Here is a 17,123-nt window from a genome sequence, read left to right as displayed (position 1 = left end):
GCAATCCCACTACTGGGCATATACCCTGAGAAAACTATAATTCAAAAAGAGTCAGGTACTACAGTGTTCACTGCAGCTCTGTTTACAATAGCCAGGACATGGAAGCAACCTAAGTGTCCAGTGACAGATGAATGGATAAAGAAGATGCGGCACATATATACAATGGAATATTACTCAGCCATAAAAAAAATGAAATTGAGTTATCTGTAGTGAGGTGGATGGACCTAGAGTCTGTCATACAGAGTGAAGTAAGTCAGAAAGAGAAAAACAAATACCATATGCTAACACATATATATGGAATCTAAAAAAAAATGGTTCTAAAGAACCTAGGGGCAGGACAGGAATAAAGACGCAGATATAGAGAATGGACTTGAGGACATGGTGAGGGGGAAGGATAAGCTAGGACGAAGTGAGAGAGTGGCATGGACTTATATACGCTACCAAATATAAAACAGCTAGTGTGAAGCAGCCGCAAAGCACAGGGAGATCAGCCCGGTGTTTTGTGACCACCTAGATGGGTGGGATAGGGAGGGTGGGAGGGAGACGCAAGAAAGAGGAGATATGGGGATATATGTACATGTATAGCTGATTCACTTTGTTATAAACAGAGACTAACACACCATTGTAAAGCAATTATAGTCCAATAAGGATGTTAAAAAATAAATTAATTAATTAATTTTAAAAAAAGATGCTTGGTAGTACAGGAGTGACCCTATGATCTCTGGGGAATGCTCTGGGGAATGACGTTAACAAGCAGCACCTCCCTGGGTTTGAATTTCATTTTGACATGCATCAGCCGCCCAGAAACCTCTCAGCCTCCAAGGGAGCACCTTTTCTTAATATCACCAGCTTAGCAGTTAGCTGAACTTTATGTGGTAGTAGTGCTAGATCCTTAATCATATTTATTAAATCGCCTCAATGCGATTTGCCCTTTTGGTCCTCATTATTCCCTTAATTTTTGATTAAGTCCAACTTATTAACTCTAGTTGCAGAGATGGTTAGGAGGAAAAAGAAATCAGGCAGTATCTTCATGCTGCCAGAATAGAGGGCCAGCACTTAAAACTTCAAGCATTCAGTCCTCTTTGTTATGTGCTGCCATGAAACTAGAAATAACTGCTTACTTTTACCGAGTTCAGCCAAATACACCTCACCTTTGGGCTTTATTTACACAATAAGAGGCTAGAGGTTTGAGCTGATTCTTTGAATTATTGCGGGATAAGATATAACAATTACAACTCTCATTTGAAAGGTATTGTGAAGTTTAGAAATTGTCATGGGGGGGATTGTCACAACAAACCTTACCTCTTTCATTGTTCTGACTTCCCTCATACATTCACAGTTCTTTGAGGGTGGGGTCTGCATGCTAGTAATCATTGTACCTCTGGTGTCTAGTAAAATTTACAGCTCATCATAGGTGCTCAGCAAATCAATAATTTGTTGAATGAATTAAGGAAGGAGTAAATTCTGTCTTCATGTGCAGCAAGCTCTAGTCTCTGTTTTTCTTGGGGTAGTCAGCACCGAGGGCAAGAGGTGTGTAAAGTTGTCCAGGCAGGACAGGGAGCATTTGGCTTCTAAATATCTCTTTCACGGGGCCCAAAAGGGAACTCTGCTCTAACTGTTATTTTATAAGGCCTCCTTACTCCTTCTTATTAGCTCCTTGAGGACTAGAGCATTCATTAAACATTTTTTCTATTCCCTGTATCAACACCTGCCCCCTATAGAAAATATAAGTAGGCACCAGTAGACACTTCAATTAAATGGGAAGAATTTTGCAAATTGCTTTAGGAAATATTTTATAACTAAAAGGAAGACATACTATGACTAGTTAAAAGTCTACTATCTAATGACATCTAACACCTACTTTAATTATTTTATTTTGTAATTCATTTTGTATTTCTGAAAAAGAGATAGAAATCACAGATGGCTTCTCATTAATGTATTAACTAGTGAGTTATATCTCTATTTACATTGAGAAAAGGTGAGACAGATCAGAAACCTGATCATAAAGCTTTTAGCCTCTTTACAACTATAACACCTCTTTTAATAAGATTATAGATAAAAATGCAAGTATAAAAGTCCAGAGTTTTAAAAATGCTGGATATTTGTATAAGACTGCAAATTAGCCACCTATATTTTGGGATTATTATATTCTTTAATCCAAATGCTTCCCTGTCTATTGCATGCTGTCTCAAGGTCCATTCAAACACATTAAATCCGATGTGCTCTCAAGATTCAAAACACATTAAGTAGGTGGGTTAGGAGTCAAGCACAGGTAAGGCAAAGGGGTATTCTGGGCCATTTCCCAATTACCTGGTTGCTATCCTAAAAGCAAAGAACAATAATTCTCACAACGTCATCTCCTGACCAGTAGCATCAGTACCACATTGGAATTTGTTAGAAACGCAACTCATGCAGCCCAACCTCAGACCTACTGAGCTGAATAGTCCAGGATGGAGTTCAGCAATGTGTGTCGTAATCAGCTCTCCAGGTGGTTCTCATACCTGCTAAAGTTCAGAAACTACCGGCATGAAGTATTAATACCCTTAAAGCAGGGATCTTCAACCCCTGTAGCCCAGACATTATAATGTTGAAAGCGTATTGCTAAGTAAAATATGACAGAAGTTAATTTCTGTCCTCTCTGGTCAGAGGTTGCTTAGCTGAAGACCGAGTCTGTATGGCTAGTAAGTTTTACAGTGAATTTCAATCAGCTACATGCATTCGCTTTTGGGCAGTCAGATTCAGTTTCTAATTGACACATCAAATTCATCATTAAAAAATAAAAAGCAATATACTATGCATCTCTGAAACAAAAGATAATTAAGTTGCTCATTAAAATATGTACATTTTTAGGATAGTTAGGGTTATGTTCCTGATTCCCGACCCTGTTCAGGAAAGTTTAACAAGGTGCAATGAGTCAAGAGATTCAATCCTTCTGGGACATATCAATAAAAATAACGTTACTATTATACCTGCTTCATCTGTTTTGTGGTCAGCAGAATGAGAAATTTTAGCTAAGAAAATACCCCCCCTTCCCATTTCCCCCAAATGTCTTAATAATGGCTAACCTCTAGAATTTGAAGTACAGTCGGTAGAATAGCGGGCCTATGGATAACTATAGATTCTACCATTCAAGATGATTTTACCATCCCAATTTTGTGAAGGGGCAGTGCATCCTCTGCTTACACAGCACAGTCATAAGTCTTCTAAGTCAATCACTACAACGCAAGTTCATAACCAATATCTTATGACTTTCTGAAAAGAAAGTACATTTTGGATTATCTGATTTTCTTTTTCATGTACTTGTAAAAATTAGATTGCAGATCAAGCAACTACAACAAAGTCCCTTCTGTTACTGTAGCAATGTTTTTATGAAAAAATGAATATAGACTTAAGTACTTATTTGCAGTTGATATGTGCTGAGTTCTACTCATGAAATAATCAAGCTATTAAAATGATATAAACCAAAATATATCTGTTTTACTTTTGAGCTATTATAGGATGATAAAACAATCATTAACCAATACATGAAAATTATTACCTAGCATTCTGATGATTGTTTTGCTGTTACTGTGTTACAGAGGGACAAGTAATACCATCTGCGAACTGTGGTATAAGTAATTTAACTTCTAGCTCAAGTCAGTCCATAGCACATTTTGGTTATTTTTTCTGTTTTACTATAGTGATTCCGAAAACTGTATGAACATAAAAAATCACCAGGATGCTCTTTAAAAAACAGACCCTGGACCTCATTCCTAAAGGCTACTTTTGCTTCATAGTTTGTGACTTTTTTTTATTCTTATTTTCTAGAATAATCAGAGAGTTGTTAAGCTAAAACATGCTCTTAATTTGTACGCAGGGAAATGTGTTGGAAAGAGACTATAGGAGAAGAAATATAGTGGTTTGCTTTTCTCTTTTGATTCTTTTTTCTAAATAGGGCATTGGTAAAGAATGTGCCTACAGGGCCCACAGGCTACCGTGTGTGCATTTAACAGGGACTAGTCAAGTGGCTGTTTTTGGAGCTACCGTCAACGGCATCACCCCCAAGACTGTCACAGCGTTAGGCAATGTTTCCATCTTGGACTCCACACAGAGAGTGAATAAAAAAAGGTTTTAAACACTTTTTCTGTTTCCAGAGGGAAAAGAGATTGATCCTGCAAAGAAAGAGCAGCTGCCCCAACAGTGGTTGGGTCAAAGCAGCAGAGAGCTGCAGCATCATGCAACCAGGCCTGCAAGCGGCCAGCACTTTGCAGATGGTCTGAGAGGCCAGCCATGTTATTGTAAGAAGCCATCTAATGGACACATGGCATCAAAAACTATTTTGAGCATATGCACAAGCAATCATTTGCTAATTAGGTTTCTGTAGCAAGAAGTGCACATCCTAGCACTGATGGCGGGGCACAAAATAACAAGAAACTACTAAAAGAAGGATAACATCTAGTTTAGAAAATTTTCCTTAGCAATAGCAGTCAAGGTTTTATAACTAGTTCCACTGCGAGGAAACAACTGGGAATTGGTAATAGTACAAACACATTGTATTATCATTAAAGACCACTGAACATGTTCATATTAAGTTCTGTATATACTTTTCCTATCAAAGAGTGAATTTGTCTTTCTCAGTAAAATCCTTTTTCATCTTTATGAAAGGCCCAAGTTAAGGAACCCATTTAAATACTGCCATATAGATAACTACAATGGATGGGCTCTGCCTATTATTTTGAGATTCTGGAGGCTGAGTGTAGCAATCAGCAGCTCTAACATCATTCTGTATTAATAAAGATTATTTCCGTCTGGGAGGCTGCCTGTTACACTCAGACTTGGGTTTAAGTCAAGCTTCCTCCTGACATTTCTTCAATCCCTATGTAGTACTGACAGGGCCTGCCTAAAGCTTTTTCTTAGCTACAAAAGACAAGATGAAAATGGAAAAGAATAAGAGAAAAGAAACAGCATAGAAAGGGAGACAGGAGAACATAAAAAGAGGGTAAAGAGAGGGAGGGGAGGAAAAAAAATATTTAAATGTAGGAAAAGAAAGGAGCTAGGGTCAATGCTGTCCCTCTAACAAATTCCATCTTGAGAAGCTAGACATTCGTTTCATTTGTTTAATTGATTTTCCCTTGAAATTATGTATGAGGAGTTTAAATTAGCAAGTGGCATGGAAAGAGTTATAAAGGGAGAAGGCATCCAGCTCAGCACATCTTCCATCATTCTCTCCAGTAAAGAAGAGTTCTGTGATGTAGCCATAGGTTTGCAACTCAATTTATCATGAGAAAACCTGTACATTTCAAACTGGCAGTTTTATCTGAAACAAGCAGTCAATTTTGGTTGGTGAACAAACCACCCCACAGCTTTTTTGGTTAGCAGGTGGCTTGGCCCACACAGTTTCCTTTAAATACAGGCATAATTTGGTTAACACTCAACTCAGCAATATATCACTCACATTAGAGTTCAACCACAAAATCGTAATGACATAGTAGTAGCATTAGGAGACATTTCTGGAAATGTGGCATTTCAAATACAACTCTACCTTCAAATGGTTTGTGGTCTTTAAAGTTCACTAAAAGGAGATAGAATTTCCCACAAGAAATCAGTAATTTCTTCACTACTTTTCAAGACAGTAAGTGGCCTTAAAGTCTGAATATAAAACATCACTAAAATTAAAAAGGGAATCTCCAGTTATGATCTCCAATTGCTTGTGCTTACCTAATTCAGCAAAAGAATTCTAAAACTGAGATCGACGCCCTCAAACTGTGCAAAAACCATTAACGCACTTTGGGGAATGAAGCCTTATTTCATACAAACTAGACTGAGACAGCAACAGCAGCACAGTTCAGAAAAGTTCATTTTTGAAGTTTTGCACCTTCACCCATGTATCCTGGTGCTTCTCATTTGTAGGATGCTAAATAGCAAGTTCATTTTTCAAAAGACTGAGACTTGAGAATAATAAAAAAGACATCGGGGGGAAAATGTATAAATGTCTCTTGGGTTAAAAGAAACATCATGTGTGAAGAGGTCCCATCTTAAAAGAAGCATTTTCAGCCTTATCAGTTTAGAAATGAATGGGATCTTGGCTTTGAAATCGAACCTAGCTTTACATACGTCTTGCGTACTTACCACAATAATTAGGAACAGTGTAAATAAAACCTTCAACAGAAATATCCCTTCAGCCTAGCCACCCTTGGGATTGTTTTACGGAGGGGGTGGCGGTGGGAGAATGACAGCTGCATGACCTTCCCTTGCAGCACTAGCTCCAGTCCTCAATTCCCCAGATGCGCATGTCAGTTTGTGAAATACTGCGGCAGCTCAAGGCAGGTGCCCAGTTAGTATTTCACAGTCTGCCTGATCCAAACAAGCAAATGAGAACAAGTAGGAAGTGCAATCGTGTTTGAGTTTGGAGGGGAAACAGTCATAAGACGCTTACTATCACAAACCTCATAAAAGAATCTTTCTCTTTCCTTGTTCTGCTCATGAATTGCAGGTCAGAGATGTTAGACAAGGACACAACACATTACAGACACTACACAACATAGTTTTGACAGATTTTTGAGATGTGAAAAATAAACCAGCGATACATCAAGAACCAGTAGTGCCACAAAGCACACTGCAGAAGAAAATTGATATCAAGTCGACATTGTGCAGTATGGTAAAAGACATCTGCAACTGTGAAACTTTACATATCATTAGCGTACACAAAAATATATTTAATAGTGTATATATGACTATATATACACATTACAAAAGGCTATTGACCATCTCCCTCCTCCTATTCACACTTCTGACGTATTTACTGAAGTATTCTGTTGCGGAGTAATGATCACCTTAGCTGTTAATGGCATTTTAGATTGTTAGCATTTCCTGCTCTTTAGCTAAGCCATGTAAAAACTTGATTATGTCACTCACCATAGCAAAGAGATATGCTGCTAATGATCTCTGAGATATTTGGCAAATGCAGGCATAAAAACATACCCACCTCTTTTCCTCCCATGGATTCAAACATTTTTTCCAGCTGAACCCGCAATTGTTGAATATTGTTCATCAATATACAGGGCTTTAAATAAAGCAAACAAAACAAAAAATACATTAAATTATTGAGTGAGTTTACCTTCAATGTGATAGTATACAACTATCACCTAAGTTCAATTCTATTTGGCAAATAGAATAATTATGCTATTTTAAGATTATACTTTTTAACAGTTAACAATAGAAGAGAGAAAATATGACCACTTTGGGGAATGAAATTTAATAATATACTTAGACAATAAACCGTCGGAGACCTATTACTAGAGTTTATTTTATTCTTAGCATTGTGGCATTTTGTACTTCAAGAATAACCAAATTCAGTTTAGTTTTTTAAAGATTTACTTTAAGAAAAACAAACTAGTTTAAACTATTCTATTATTTCAGTGTTTCAAAAGCTAAAACACGATCTGAATTTCAGAAATGCAAAAAAAAAAAAAAAAAAAAAAAATACCCCAAAAAAACTTTAATAAATTCTGGCTATCGATAAAGGCCACCCCTTGGTATTCAAGGCCCTTAGTTATACAGCTCCAAACCATGCTTTTCTTCTCCTCTCCCTCTACTGTATTATGATGAACTCTCAACTCCAAGAGGCTTGCTTCCCACCTCCCCAACACCTGTGCTTTCCAGACTCTGTGGCTCGGCTGAGCATGTAGGCCCTTCACTTGAACTTCTTCACCTATTTCAGTCATATCCATCATTCAGGTTAGGGCCTTTGTTTTCCCAGATTGTATCTTTTTCGTCACTCACTTGACATTCGTTTTATTTAACTTCACGTTTGAGTTGCTTTTGACTGTCTTGCCAGCTGACCTTAAACGCACTGTATGTGCCTCTGTGTCTTTTTCTGCTCTTTCTTACAGAGTACTGCACGGAGCCTCACACATAATACATGCTTTAAAAATGTTCCTTGACTTGTTTCCAAGGAGGCAGAAATATAACAATCACATAAAGATGTAAAGCTTTCTGACAGGACTAGATGTGTCCTCAGAATAGTAGAAATTAATTTATAATGGAATTGAGAATAGTTATGGAATAATTTAATATTTGCTACATACTGATTCTGAAGAGCCAGCATATCAAGGGAAGAAAAGAGTGAAAGAAAGGAAAATGGATATGCCTTCCAAGGTGCTGGGAAATGAGCCAATAATGAATCAGAGAGAGGAGGCCTGCAAAGGACTTCCAGGACACCAGAGAGGTGTTAGTGCCCATCAGTGGAAAGATTTTATTATTGTTTTAACCACAGTACTGACCTTTGAAAAACTTTCTGTTTGACTCTTAAAGTGACCACATCCTAACTTCAATTTACAAAAACAATTTAGAACTTCTACTCTCTTAATTCCAGGCACTTAAATATTTTCTTTTTTTTAACACAGAGATTTATCTCCTATAGATTCTGTTCAGTAAGCTGAACCACAATGTTCTACAAATGATTCAGATTGCCAGCTGTGATGGAGAGTCACTGGATCCAGGCCCCATCCTTTCCGTGGCATGTATGATCAGATTTTCAGGGTTTCCGCATCTTGACCCAATGTCAACAAACTGAACCAACAGAGCTTTTTCCATGAGGGTATAGGGCCATTGGGTTTTTTCTTTTTCATTGCGGAGGGGCAAGAACTAAGGAAGAGCATGACTCAATGAGAAGCAGGAAGACTACATGGGTAAAGGTGTTATCACCCTGCTTCTCATGGGTCTAAGTTAGCATGGGTCTAAGTCTCTTTTATTTACGATTATTTGATATTAGCATTCAAGCTTATCTCTTTTGACTCATGTAATAGTACTTTAGTTCCAGCTTTACAAATTAAACCAACCTCCAAGCCTTCTTAATATAATAATTTCCGATGGAAAAGAGCTACTAAGAAGCCAAAGGAACAAAGACACTTGGGCTCACTTGGCATGGATTGCCACTGACCTGGGTAAGGCTACATATAAAAAAAGAGATGCAGTTATCCAGAGGGAGATAAAAATAAATATGAGACTTTCCTCTTTGATTAAGCTTCCCCTGACCTTGACATGTTCAAATTTCAATTTTATTGAATCAATTTATCAAATCTGTACTGAGAATTGAATTACACAACTCTACCTTAAACCTAATCGGGGAACAGCTTTTACTTTAAAGACTTCAGTAGTAAATGAAAAACAAACAAGCAGAGACAACTAAAAATACCCACAGTAAAGGGAACATTAACCTAATTTAGAAGCATCATTGGTTGATGAGTTTAGTTAGATAAAAATAACCTATGTTTGAAGTTAATTTTTAATCTTTGTATATTTTGGCTTTTCCCCTAAATATGTCATAATGCATTGCATTTGCTCTAAACCTGGAACAAAGTTAGGAACCTAAAGTACAATGAATATAAAAGTTAGATTTGTTCAGACTATGGCCATTTCTACATGACCCAAATATATTTTTTTTACCAAAGTATAGTTGATGGACAATATAAGTTACAGGTGTACAGTATAGTGATTCCCAATTTTACAAGGTTATACTCTATTATGGTTATTATAAAATATTGGCTACTTTCCCCATGTTTACAATATATCCTGTAGCTTATTTTATACATAATAGTTTGTAACTCTTAATTCCCTACCCCTATATTGCCCCTTCTCCCTTCCCTCTCCCCACTCATAACCACTAGTTTGTTTTCTATATCTGTGAGTCGGCTTCATTTTGGTTATCTTCACTAGTTTGTTGTATTTTTTTTAGATTCCACCAAATTATGTTTTTGAGTTGAAAAAGATTTAAAAAATAAATCAAGCATTTCTGATTTAGATAATGTTGCTTTGCTATAATGTGGAGTGTGGAAGAATGGATTGAAAACTTGTGACCCATTCCAAATTTAAAATGTCACAGAAGAAAAAAAAAAATTCTGTCACAGATATTTTGTTTAACTGTCATCTATAATTCTGACTCCTGGGAAAGCAAGTGTTATGGTCATCTCTTAGAAGATGTCTCTCTTTAAAAGTCTCTAGTGCAATTTGCAGATGAAATAGGAATATTGTCATATATATACAGAGAAAATAAAAAATAATAATGTTTCAATGTTCTTGATATTTAAAGAAATCTGTAACAACAGTGATATGTACACACACAAATGTACAAAAGCACTTCTTCAATTTATCTCAGCTGAAAGCTTAAACTAAGCAGCTAACTGATATCCTTTCATGGAAAAGCTAAAATGATACTTGGCATTTGAATGAGAGTCTAAGACTGGTCAAGATATCAGTAATTAGGAAAGAAAAGCATTGAGGAAGGAAAAGTAAGTTCCTGTGCTATAATATTTCAATGACTTTTTTAAAATTTGATTTTGAAAAGTATAAAATATAAAGGAAAAATACAGAGAATAATACAATAAATGCTGATTTATAATTTTTCTCCTTTAAAAAATAAAATATACTATAAATGTTAAAACATAAAGTAGAAGTCTGCAGGGGCCTTTTCAGGCTAGTTTTCCTTTCTGAATGACAGGAATTAGCCTTGATAATTCATAGCCACCTTTCAAAATCTTCAGTTTGGCTGTCTTAGTAAATCAGAATCTTTTCTGAAATTATCTGTCACTGTTTTGATTTTCAATATAATACTTTTCAAATGTATTATAAATTTCATTGCAGCTATATGCTTTCAATAAATAAATACTCCATCTTGCCTATTAGAGTATTTATAATCAATGGCAATTAGAAATCACTGCTGAGATACCTGGGAGTTTCAGTAAAATTTCTGGGTAGCATTTTCCTTTAAGGAAAAGAAGCATCTTCTGGGACCCTCAAGAACCAATAGGACTGACTTATCTTAATGAGCTGTCAGCAAGAGGTCAAGGAGGTTTCAGCAAGAATTCTCTTTAAGACTTGCCTGATAGTGGGAACTGATTTTTTGAGGGAGAAAAAAACACCCTGAGTTTTGTCTTGAAAAATCTAGTACTGACTTTTAAAATATTTTTTCAGTGTTTAAAAAAAAAATCCTATAATGTTACTGACAGATTTCTCCTAAAATTATATATGGTGAATAGAAAGATTTTACCCTCTACCATAAAATAACACTGATTATATTCTAAATTAGTTTATCTTACTTCTCTTTATTCCTTTTATTAAGCTGCAATACTGGCTTAGATTTTTTTTTTTTTAAATTTTATTTATTTATTTATTTATTTATTTATTTGGCTGTGTTGGGTCTTTGCTTCCGTGCGAGGGCTTCCTCCAGTTGCGGCGAGCGGGGGCCACTCTTCATCGCGGTGCGCGGGCCTCTCAGTGTCACGGCCTCTCTTACTGGGGAGCACAGGCTCCAGATGCGCAGGCTCAGTAGTTGTGGCTCACGGGCCCAGTTGCTCCGCGGCATGTGGGATCCTCCCAGACCAGGGCCTGAACCCGTGTCCCCTGCGTTGGCAGGCAGACCCTCAACCACTGCGCCACCAGGGAAGCCCCCTGGCTTAGATTTTATCAACGCTTTCTCAATCATCCAAAAAATAAAAGGCTAAGTTAATAATTCAGAGTATAAATTAGCATCACTCCTTACATTAACCATCCTTTTCAATTTATTTGAAAACTGAAAGGCTAAATTATACTCATTTTGGTATTGGTGCCAAAACTACACTAGTTGGTATTAACAATAAACAACTTTTTAACTCCTAGGTCCCAGCTCCAGTGTTTACAATGATGAGGGTTTTCAGCTGTTTATATGAGTCTTATTCCTTATCATCATGGAAAACCACAAGCTGGCTGGCATTGAGATGCTCTCAACCTTCCTTTGAATTCTATTTTGTACCAGTTCAGGACTACTAGGAAATTTTCGAACAATTTGTTGAGATCCCTATTTTCTATCATCCTGTATGAAAACAGAAAGAAAACAACTTCCTTTGCTTACTTATTAGTTTGAAGAAGTGGTTCTCAACTGAGGAATACTTGAAAGTAGAGACATTTTTACTTACCACATTTTCCTTATCACAGTATGAACTGAAATCACGCGATACAATTGCAGCATACTGAAGCAGAACTTTAGTGATGGTCTAGGAAAAAAAACATTGTGAAATGTATCCAGGTAAGTAAAGACCTGTATGTATGTATATACAGATATATGTATCTATCTCCACACACACACACACACACACACACACACACACACACACATATACACACACACCCCTACCATGACAAAATTCCTTGTTGTGGTTATTTTTTCAACTCTCTGCAATGTTCCTAAATACCTCATTATGAGAGGGGGGTCAGAACATTCCCATATATGTCACTTAGCAATGAAAATTTTCAGTAATTTTCTATGATAAGGAGCCTTACTAACAACAAAGACCACCTCTTAAGACCTAAACTTCAGCTTTTGTTGCATCACACTATCTCAATACATTTACCTTTAATTAGTAAGTTATTTATTGGTGCAATATTTGCTAAAAATATTGCCTAATCCTTCCCCTCTTTCTGTCTTTTTCATCTTAATTCCAAATTTTCCTTCTCCATCTAATAACTCTTTCTGAGCCTAAGGATGCCCTCTGCTCCCATTAACTATGCAAAATAAGGGAAAATGAACAAACTTTGTTACATTTTATTTCAACTACTTAAAGAGATATTGATGAGTTTGCACCCTACTGCTGTTACTTACAGAGCTTGAATTATCATAAGTCCAATGTGGACACGATTTTCTTAGAAGAGAGAAAGCAACAAGAGCAGTAGATACAGACCATCTCTTTACATAGAAAAGCAAAGACAAAAATGATTTTCTTTTTTGTGTAACTTAATTGTCTGAATTTTCTTTGCGGCTCAAAATCAACTTGGGGAGACAGTCCAAGGAGTTAGGCTAAAGGAGAGATGTTTAATTTACAAAGCTGAATTCACCGAATGTGACTATGAACTCGTTTCATAGACTTTAAAAATCACAGTGAAAACCTGAAACCTGAAATTAGGGATAACAGAAAATCCACAGTTTGTGGAAGTACAAGGTAAAGTGATAATATGCATCAATTTAAATGGAAGACTGGCTTTGGAAAATATAACATCTTATCAAGCAGCAGACCAATAAATCTAGGAAAACAGGTGGTGGATCAGACTAAAGTATCTTCCAAATGCACCTGTTCAAAACTTATTTTAGATGTAATGTTGAAAATTACTTTGGGACTTACCTAATGAGTGCTGATTTACTCATACATATGAACACTACTCTCAATGTACAGGTTCTTATGATAGTGTAAACTGCAGGAATCATTTCACTATATTGCAAGAACAAAAACCAACAGAAGCCTGACTTTAGGAGCTTGTTGCAACTCAGACTATCACTTGTTCAAGATTTAGTTTGGGCCGGGGAATCCAGACATCCATTTCTGATTATTCCTAAGGTCTTCCCATGGTCTAATTCTTGCCTGTACTTCACAGGAAAAACCTAGTCCCTTGAATTCCTGCTGGGAGGAAACTGATCCCACGATCTCGCATCCACTAGCCTACAAATGCCAGTGGTTAGCAAGTCAGGATAGGGTGCATTGACGGAAAAGGGCTCAGCCATGTAGGATGTAGTTTAAGGCCTTGTGCCCATAAGAGTTGTGAGTACACTGGCTATAACAACATCCATTTCTTTGTGAGTTATACAAAGTACACCTGAATGAAAGTGTTCATGTACATTTCAGGGGCAACCTCGATTTCATTCTAATTTATTCAACAAAGTAAAATCACTACTAGATATTAGTTCTTTAATTAATACTAGTGAGTACAGTTGAACCTTGAACAACCAAGGGGTTAGGGGCGCTGACCTTCTGCACAGTGGAAAATCTACTTATAACTTATAGTCAGCCTTCCATATCTGTAGTTCTTTCATATCTCCGAATTCAACCAACCACAGATCATGTAGGACTGTAGTATTCACTATTTAAAAACTGTGGGCCCCCATATTTCAGACCCATGTTGTTCAAGGGTCATCTGTAGTTAGTTAAGACATGTCTACTTCAGGCATGTCTCCAACAGTATCATAACCATCACCTGGGAACTTGGCGGAAATCTAAATTCCCTGATCCAGTCCCAGATCTACTGAGGCAGCAATTCTGGGGTTGGGTCCCAGCAATTTATGTTTTAACAAGCCTCCAGGTGGTAGTGGTGCAAGCTGAAGTTTGAGAACCATTGTCCTACCTAATGCACAGCAGGGTGGAGATAACTCTTCAGAGAGAACCAGTTGATGGAAGGGGTACCTAGGAAGGCCTGGAAGGTAGGATTTCTGAGTGTGTGAACTTAGGTCATGATTTTCTTTTTGGTGGACTGTTGAGCTTCAGCAGTGGGGATAGTATAGAGAGAAAGACAGAGAGAGGCAACAGATAGCCTAGTAGGGGAAGTTTGCCTCATGTTCTATGGTAAAATACAGTTTTTATGAAGAGATAGTCATGAGATGCAGATGATTCTTTACGAATACAGCAAAGGAACTACCATTGAAAAAGCCCCCGATTAAATAAGATGAAATTCTAATAGGATTGTGGCAGTGAAGCAAGGGATTCTGCTGTATTTAAAGAATCAGATAGGATGACTAAAGTGTCTCCCAGCTTCAATCTGCTCTGATTTGACATGCAGCTTCTGGTACTATTGAGCTGGGATGGCCATCAATTACTCAAACAAAGCCATTACGGTCTCCCCTAAGCTAATGCCACACTAGTAGAAGTAGGCTAAATATCCTGTCAGTACTACTGGTCGGTACATCTAGGAGTATTACTCTTACAATCAGGAAGACAAGAACCCTGGTCCAAATCCATCTTTGCAGTCACATTTTATGCATGGAGCTTTACAGTATTAGAGCAACACAGAGGACAAGAAGACTGCAGTATTTGTTAAGTGACATTAGTAATGTCACTTCAGTGCTTTATATGTTGTATTTTAATGCATCCAACATAAGATAGAATCCCCTACAGATGCCTAGGTTTGGTCTAAAGGGTAAAAATAAATGGTGAGATTCTGCTCTCCAAGTTACTAATTGATTTCTGATGACACTGGAATGTGAAGGTAGTATAGCTTGGTGGTTGAAAGCATTCCATTCATACCATTTCTAGTCTTGTTTGAATTATTTAAAGTTTCTGAGCTTGTTTTGTCATTTGAAAAATTAGGAAAAATAATTGTATCTATCTCTTAAGAGATGAGATAGATATATATATATATATATATATCTATCTTGTATATATAAAATGATTAGCACATAGTGGTACTCAATGAATTATAATTATTATTTTTAAAAATTAGGATTATGTTCCCAGAGAACAAGGAATATGTGGGTCTCAGTCACCATAGTATGGCCAACTTGGAGCCAGGAGTCAAATGTTTGTTGATTTGTTTTTAAGTAGTACTGAAGATACTGTTACTTCATATTTCTCGGTTTTAAATTAAACTACCCATACTTGTCAAGAGCAGCCATACAGCCATAGGAATTTTCACTACTCATGTGCCCATTTTACCACTCATCACGGCTCCTAAATGTACCAGCTATGAAATTTGAAGCATTTGTTTGATACCTTATTCAGTCTTACGTAGTAAGAGTGAATCATCTTACTTTAAGATCCATTAAAAAAAAAAGTGAATCATCCCTTTAAGATCCATTTCACAATGCTAGCTAAAGTGTCCTCTAAGGTGCCTGCAGATATCATTAATGTGTCTTCTCTCCAGGGGATGGTTTAAATCAGTCTAAGTCCCAGAAGGATAATATGATTTCAGTATCTTTTGATACAAGGATCCCAATCCTAAGAAGGATAGAGTTTTCAAGACTGATGGTCACATCTGATGAAATAAAACAAACTCCAGTAATCTAAAGTTACTGTGAAATAGCTAATTATATTAACTACAAAGGGCTATTTTTATTTTTATGATTTTCAATTCTAATAACATAGAATTTATTTTTCAATGAAGGTTGCCCATTTCTACTTTCCCGGAAAATGTTTTTCATTCCTGGTGATAATTCATCTCCTTGTGATAATACCTGATTAGTATTGAATGCCCATGGATTAAAAATGCTTTACTTCATTGAAGTTATTGTACTGTGCCAATAAAAGCTCACATTTCCTCAGTGACACATGGAGCCTAATTCTTTTCTTCTTGCTTCAGAGAGTCCCAGTTCGGCTTTCCTGCTACTCCTACTCAGTGCTTCCGTGTCTCCACCTTACATAACCTGCTACCTGACTACTCTGAGGGTGAATTCTAGTTACTTTTGCAATATGTGCAATTATGACAGTATGTTACTAAATACATTAACTCTGAGATTCTGAAATTCTCATCTGAATCTGCTTCTACTACAGAGTTCCAGGAATAGCATGTAACACAGTTTTAAAAACACTATCCCTAATGACCCTGTTTCATTCTTTTCTTGTCAGTCACCCAAAACACAGCTGCTAGTCAAGAGAAGACTTTGGGAATTTTTTAGAATAATTCTGCAGAATTCACTGCAGATTTCCCCATTATGGGAAATCGGAATCAGCTGCTACCAAGAAAGTCTCCATAAATGATTTTTAGCTATTATTACCCTCTTTAAAAGTGCAAGGTTACTTTAGTCTTCCTAGTAAACAGATATAAAGACTGGAGTTCAAAATATCTCATGGCAGATAAATATTTTAATACAGTTTAGGCTGACAGCTTGTCTGCCTAAAAGCCTTCATTGGCTCCTCATTTTCTACTAAAGAAGTTCAGCCACTTTGCCAGTTCTTTACGACTCTTTACAACGCGGGTCTAACTCTCCAACTGCAGTTGCACAGCACTCTATGAATCCTATGCTCTTTCTTCAGTGGGACCTCTCAGGCTACAACTCCTGAGTCACAGAATGGTGAAGGACAACAAAGATTCTCTCTTGACCAAACTCTACCCGGGTTCTTCCGAGTCCTCGCCCCTACTAGGCCTCAACCTTGGCCTATAAAGACTTGAACAAAACAGTAGCATAGTTTCTAACAGCTCAAGGCCACAGCCCTGGGATGATCCTACATCCCCTTAAAATGCCTGCCTGAGAAAACACAAGGCTGCCAAAAGACTTGCCACTTGTTCCAGCCAACATCTGAAGATAGGGCCCCTGCCTCCCAGCCTCTGCGGGAGGGTAGGAGGCTAACTTCGATAAGCACCAGTTAGCAAACCCAGATGGGCTTCCCATGGACCAACCCCCTTCTTCCTGC

The 17,123-nt window shown here is 37.1% G+C and overlaps 1 protein-coding gene across 2 annotated transcripts in view; it reads right to left on the bottom strand.

Moving 5' to 3' along the window:
- Positions 1 to 17,123, bottom strand: part of UNC13C (unc-13 homolog C) — a 589,653-nt gene that overhangs the window by 93,762 nt on the left and 478,768 nt on the right. For both annotated transcript variants that reach the window (XM_068536284.1, XM_068536278.1), the window contains 2 exons: positions 11,931 to 12,008; positions 6,965 to 7,042 (listed from right to left, as the gene is read on the bottom strand). In XM_068536284.1, the coding sequence (XP_068392385.1) occupies positions 6,965 to 7,042; positions 11,931 to 12,008 (156 nt within the window). The remainder of the gene's footprint in view (positions 1 to 6,964; positions 7,043 to 11,930; positions 12,009 to 17,123) is intronic.

Source organism: Eschrichtius robustus, chromosome 1 (genome assembly GCF_028021215.1).
Source record: "Eschrichtius robustus isolate mEscRob2 chromosome 1, mEscRob2.pri, whole genome shotgun sequence".
Lineage (NCBI taxonomy): Eukaryota > Metazoa > Chordata > Mammalia > Artiodactyla > Eschrichtiidae > Eschrichtius > Eschrichtius robustus.
This window is presented reverse-complemented; position numbering and strand designations above follow the sequence as displayed.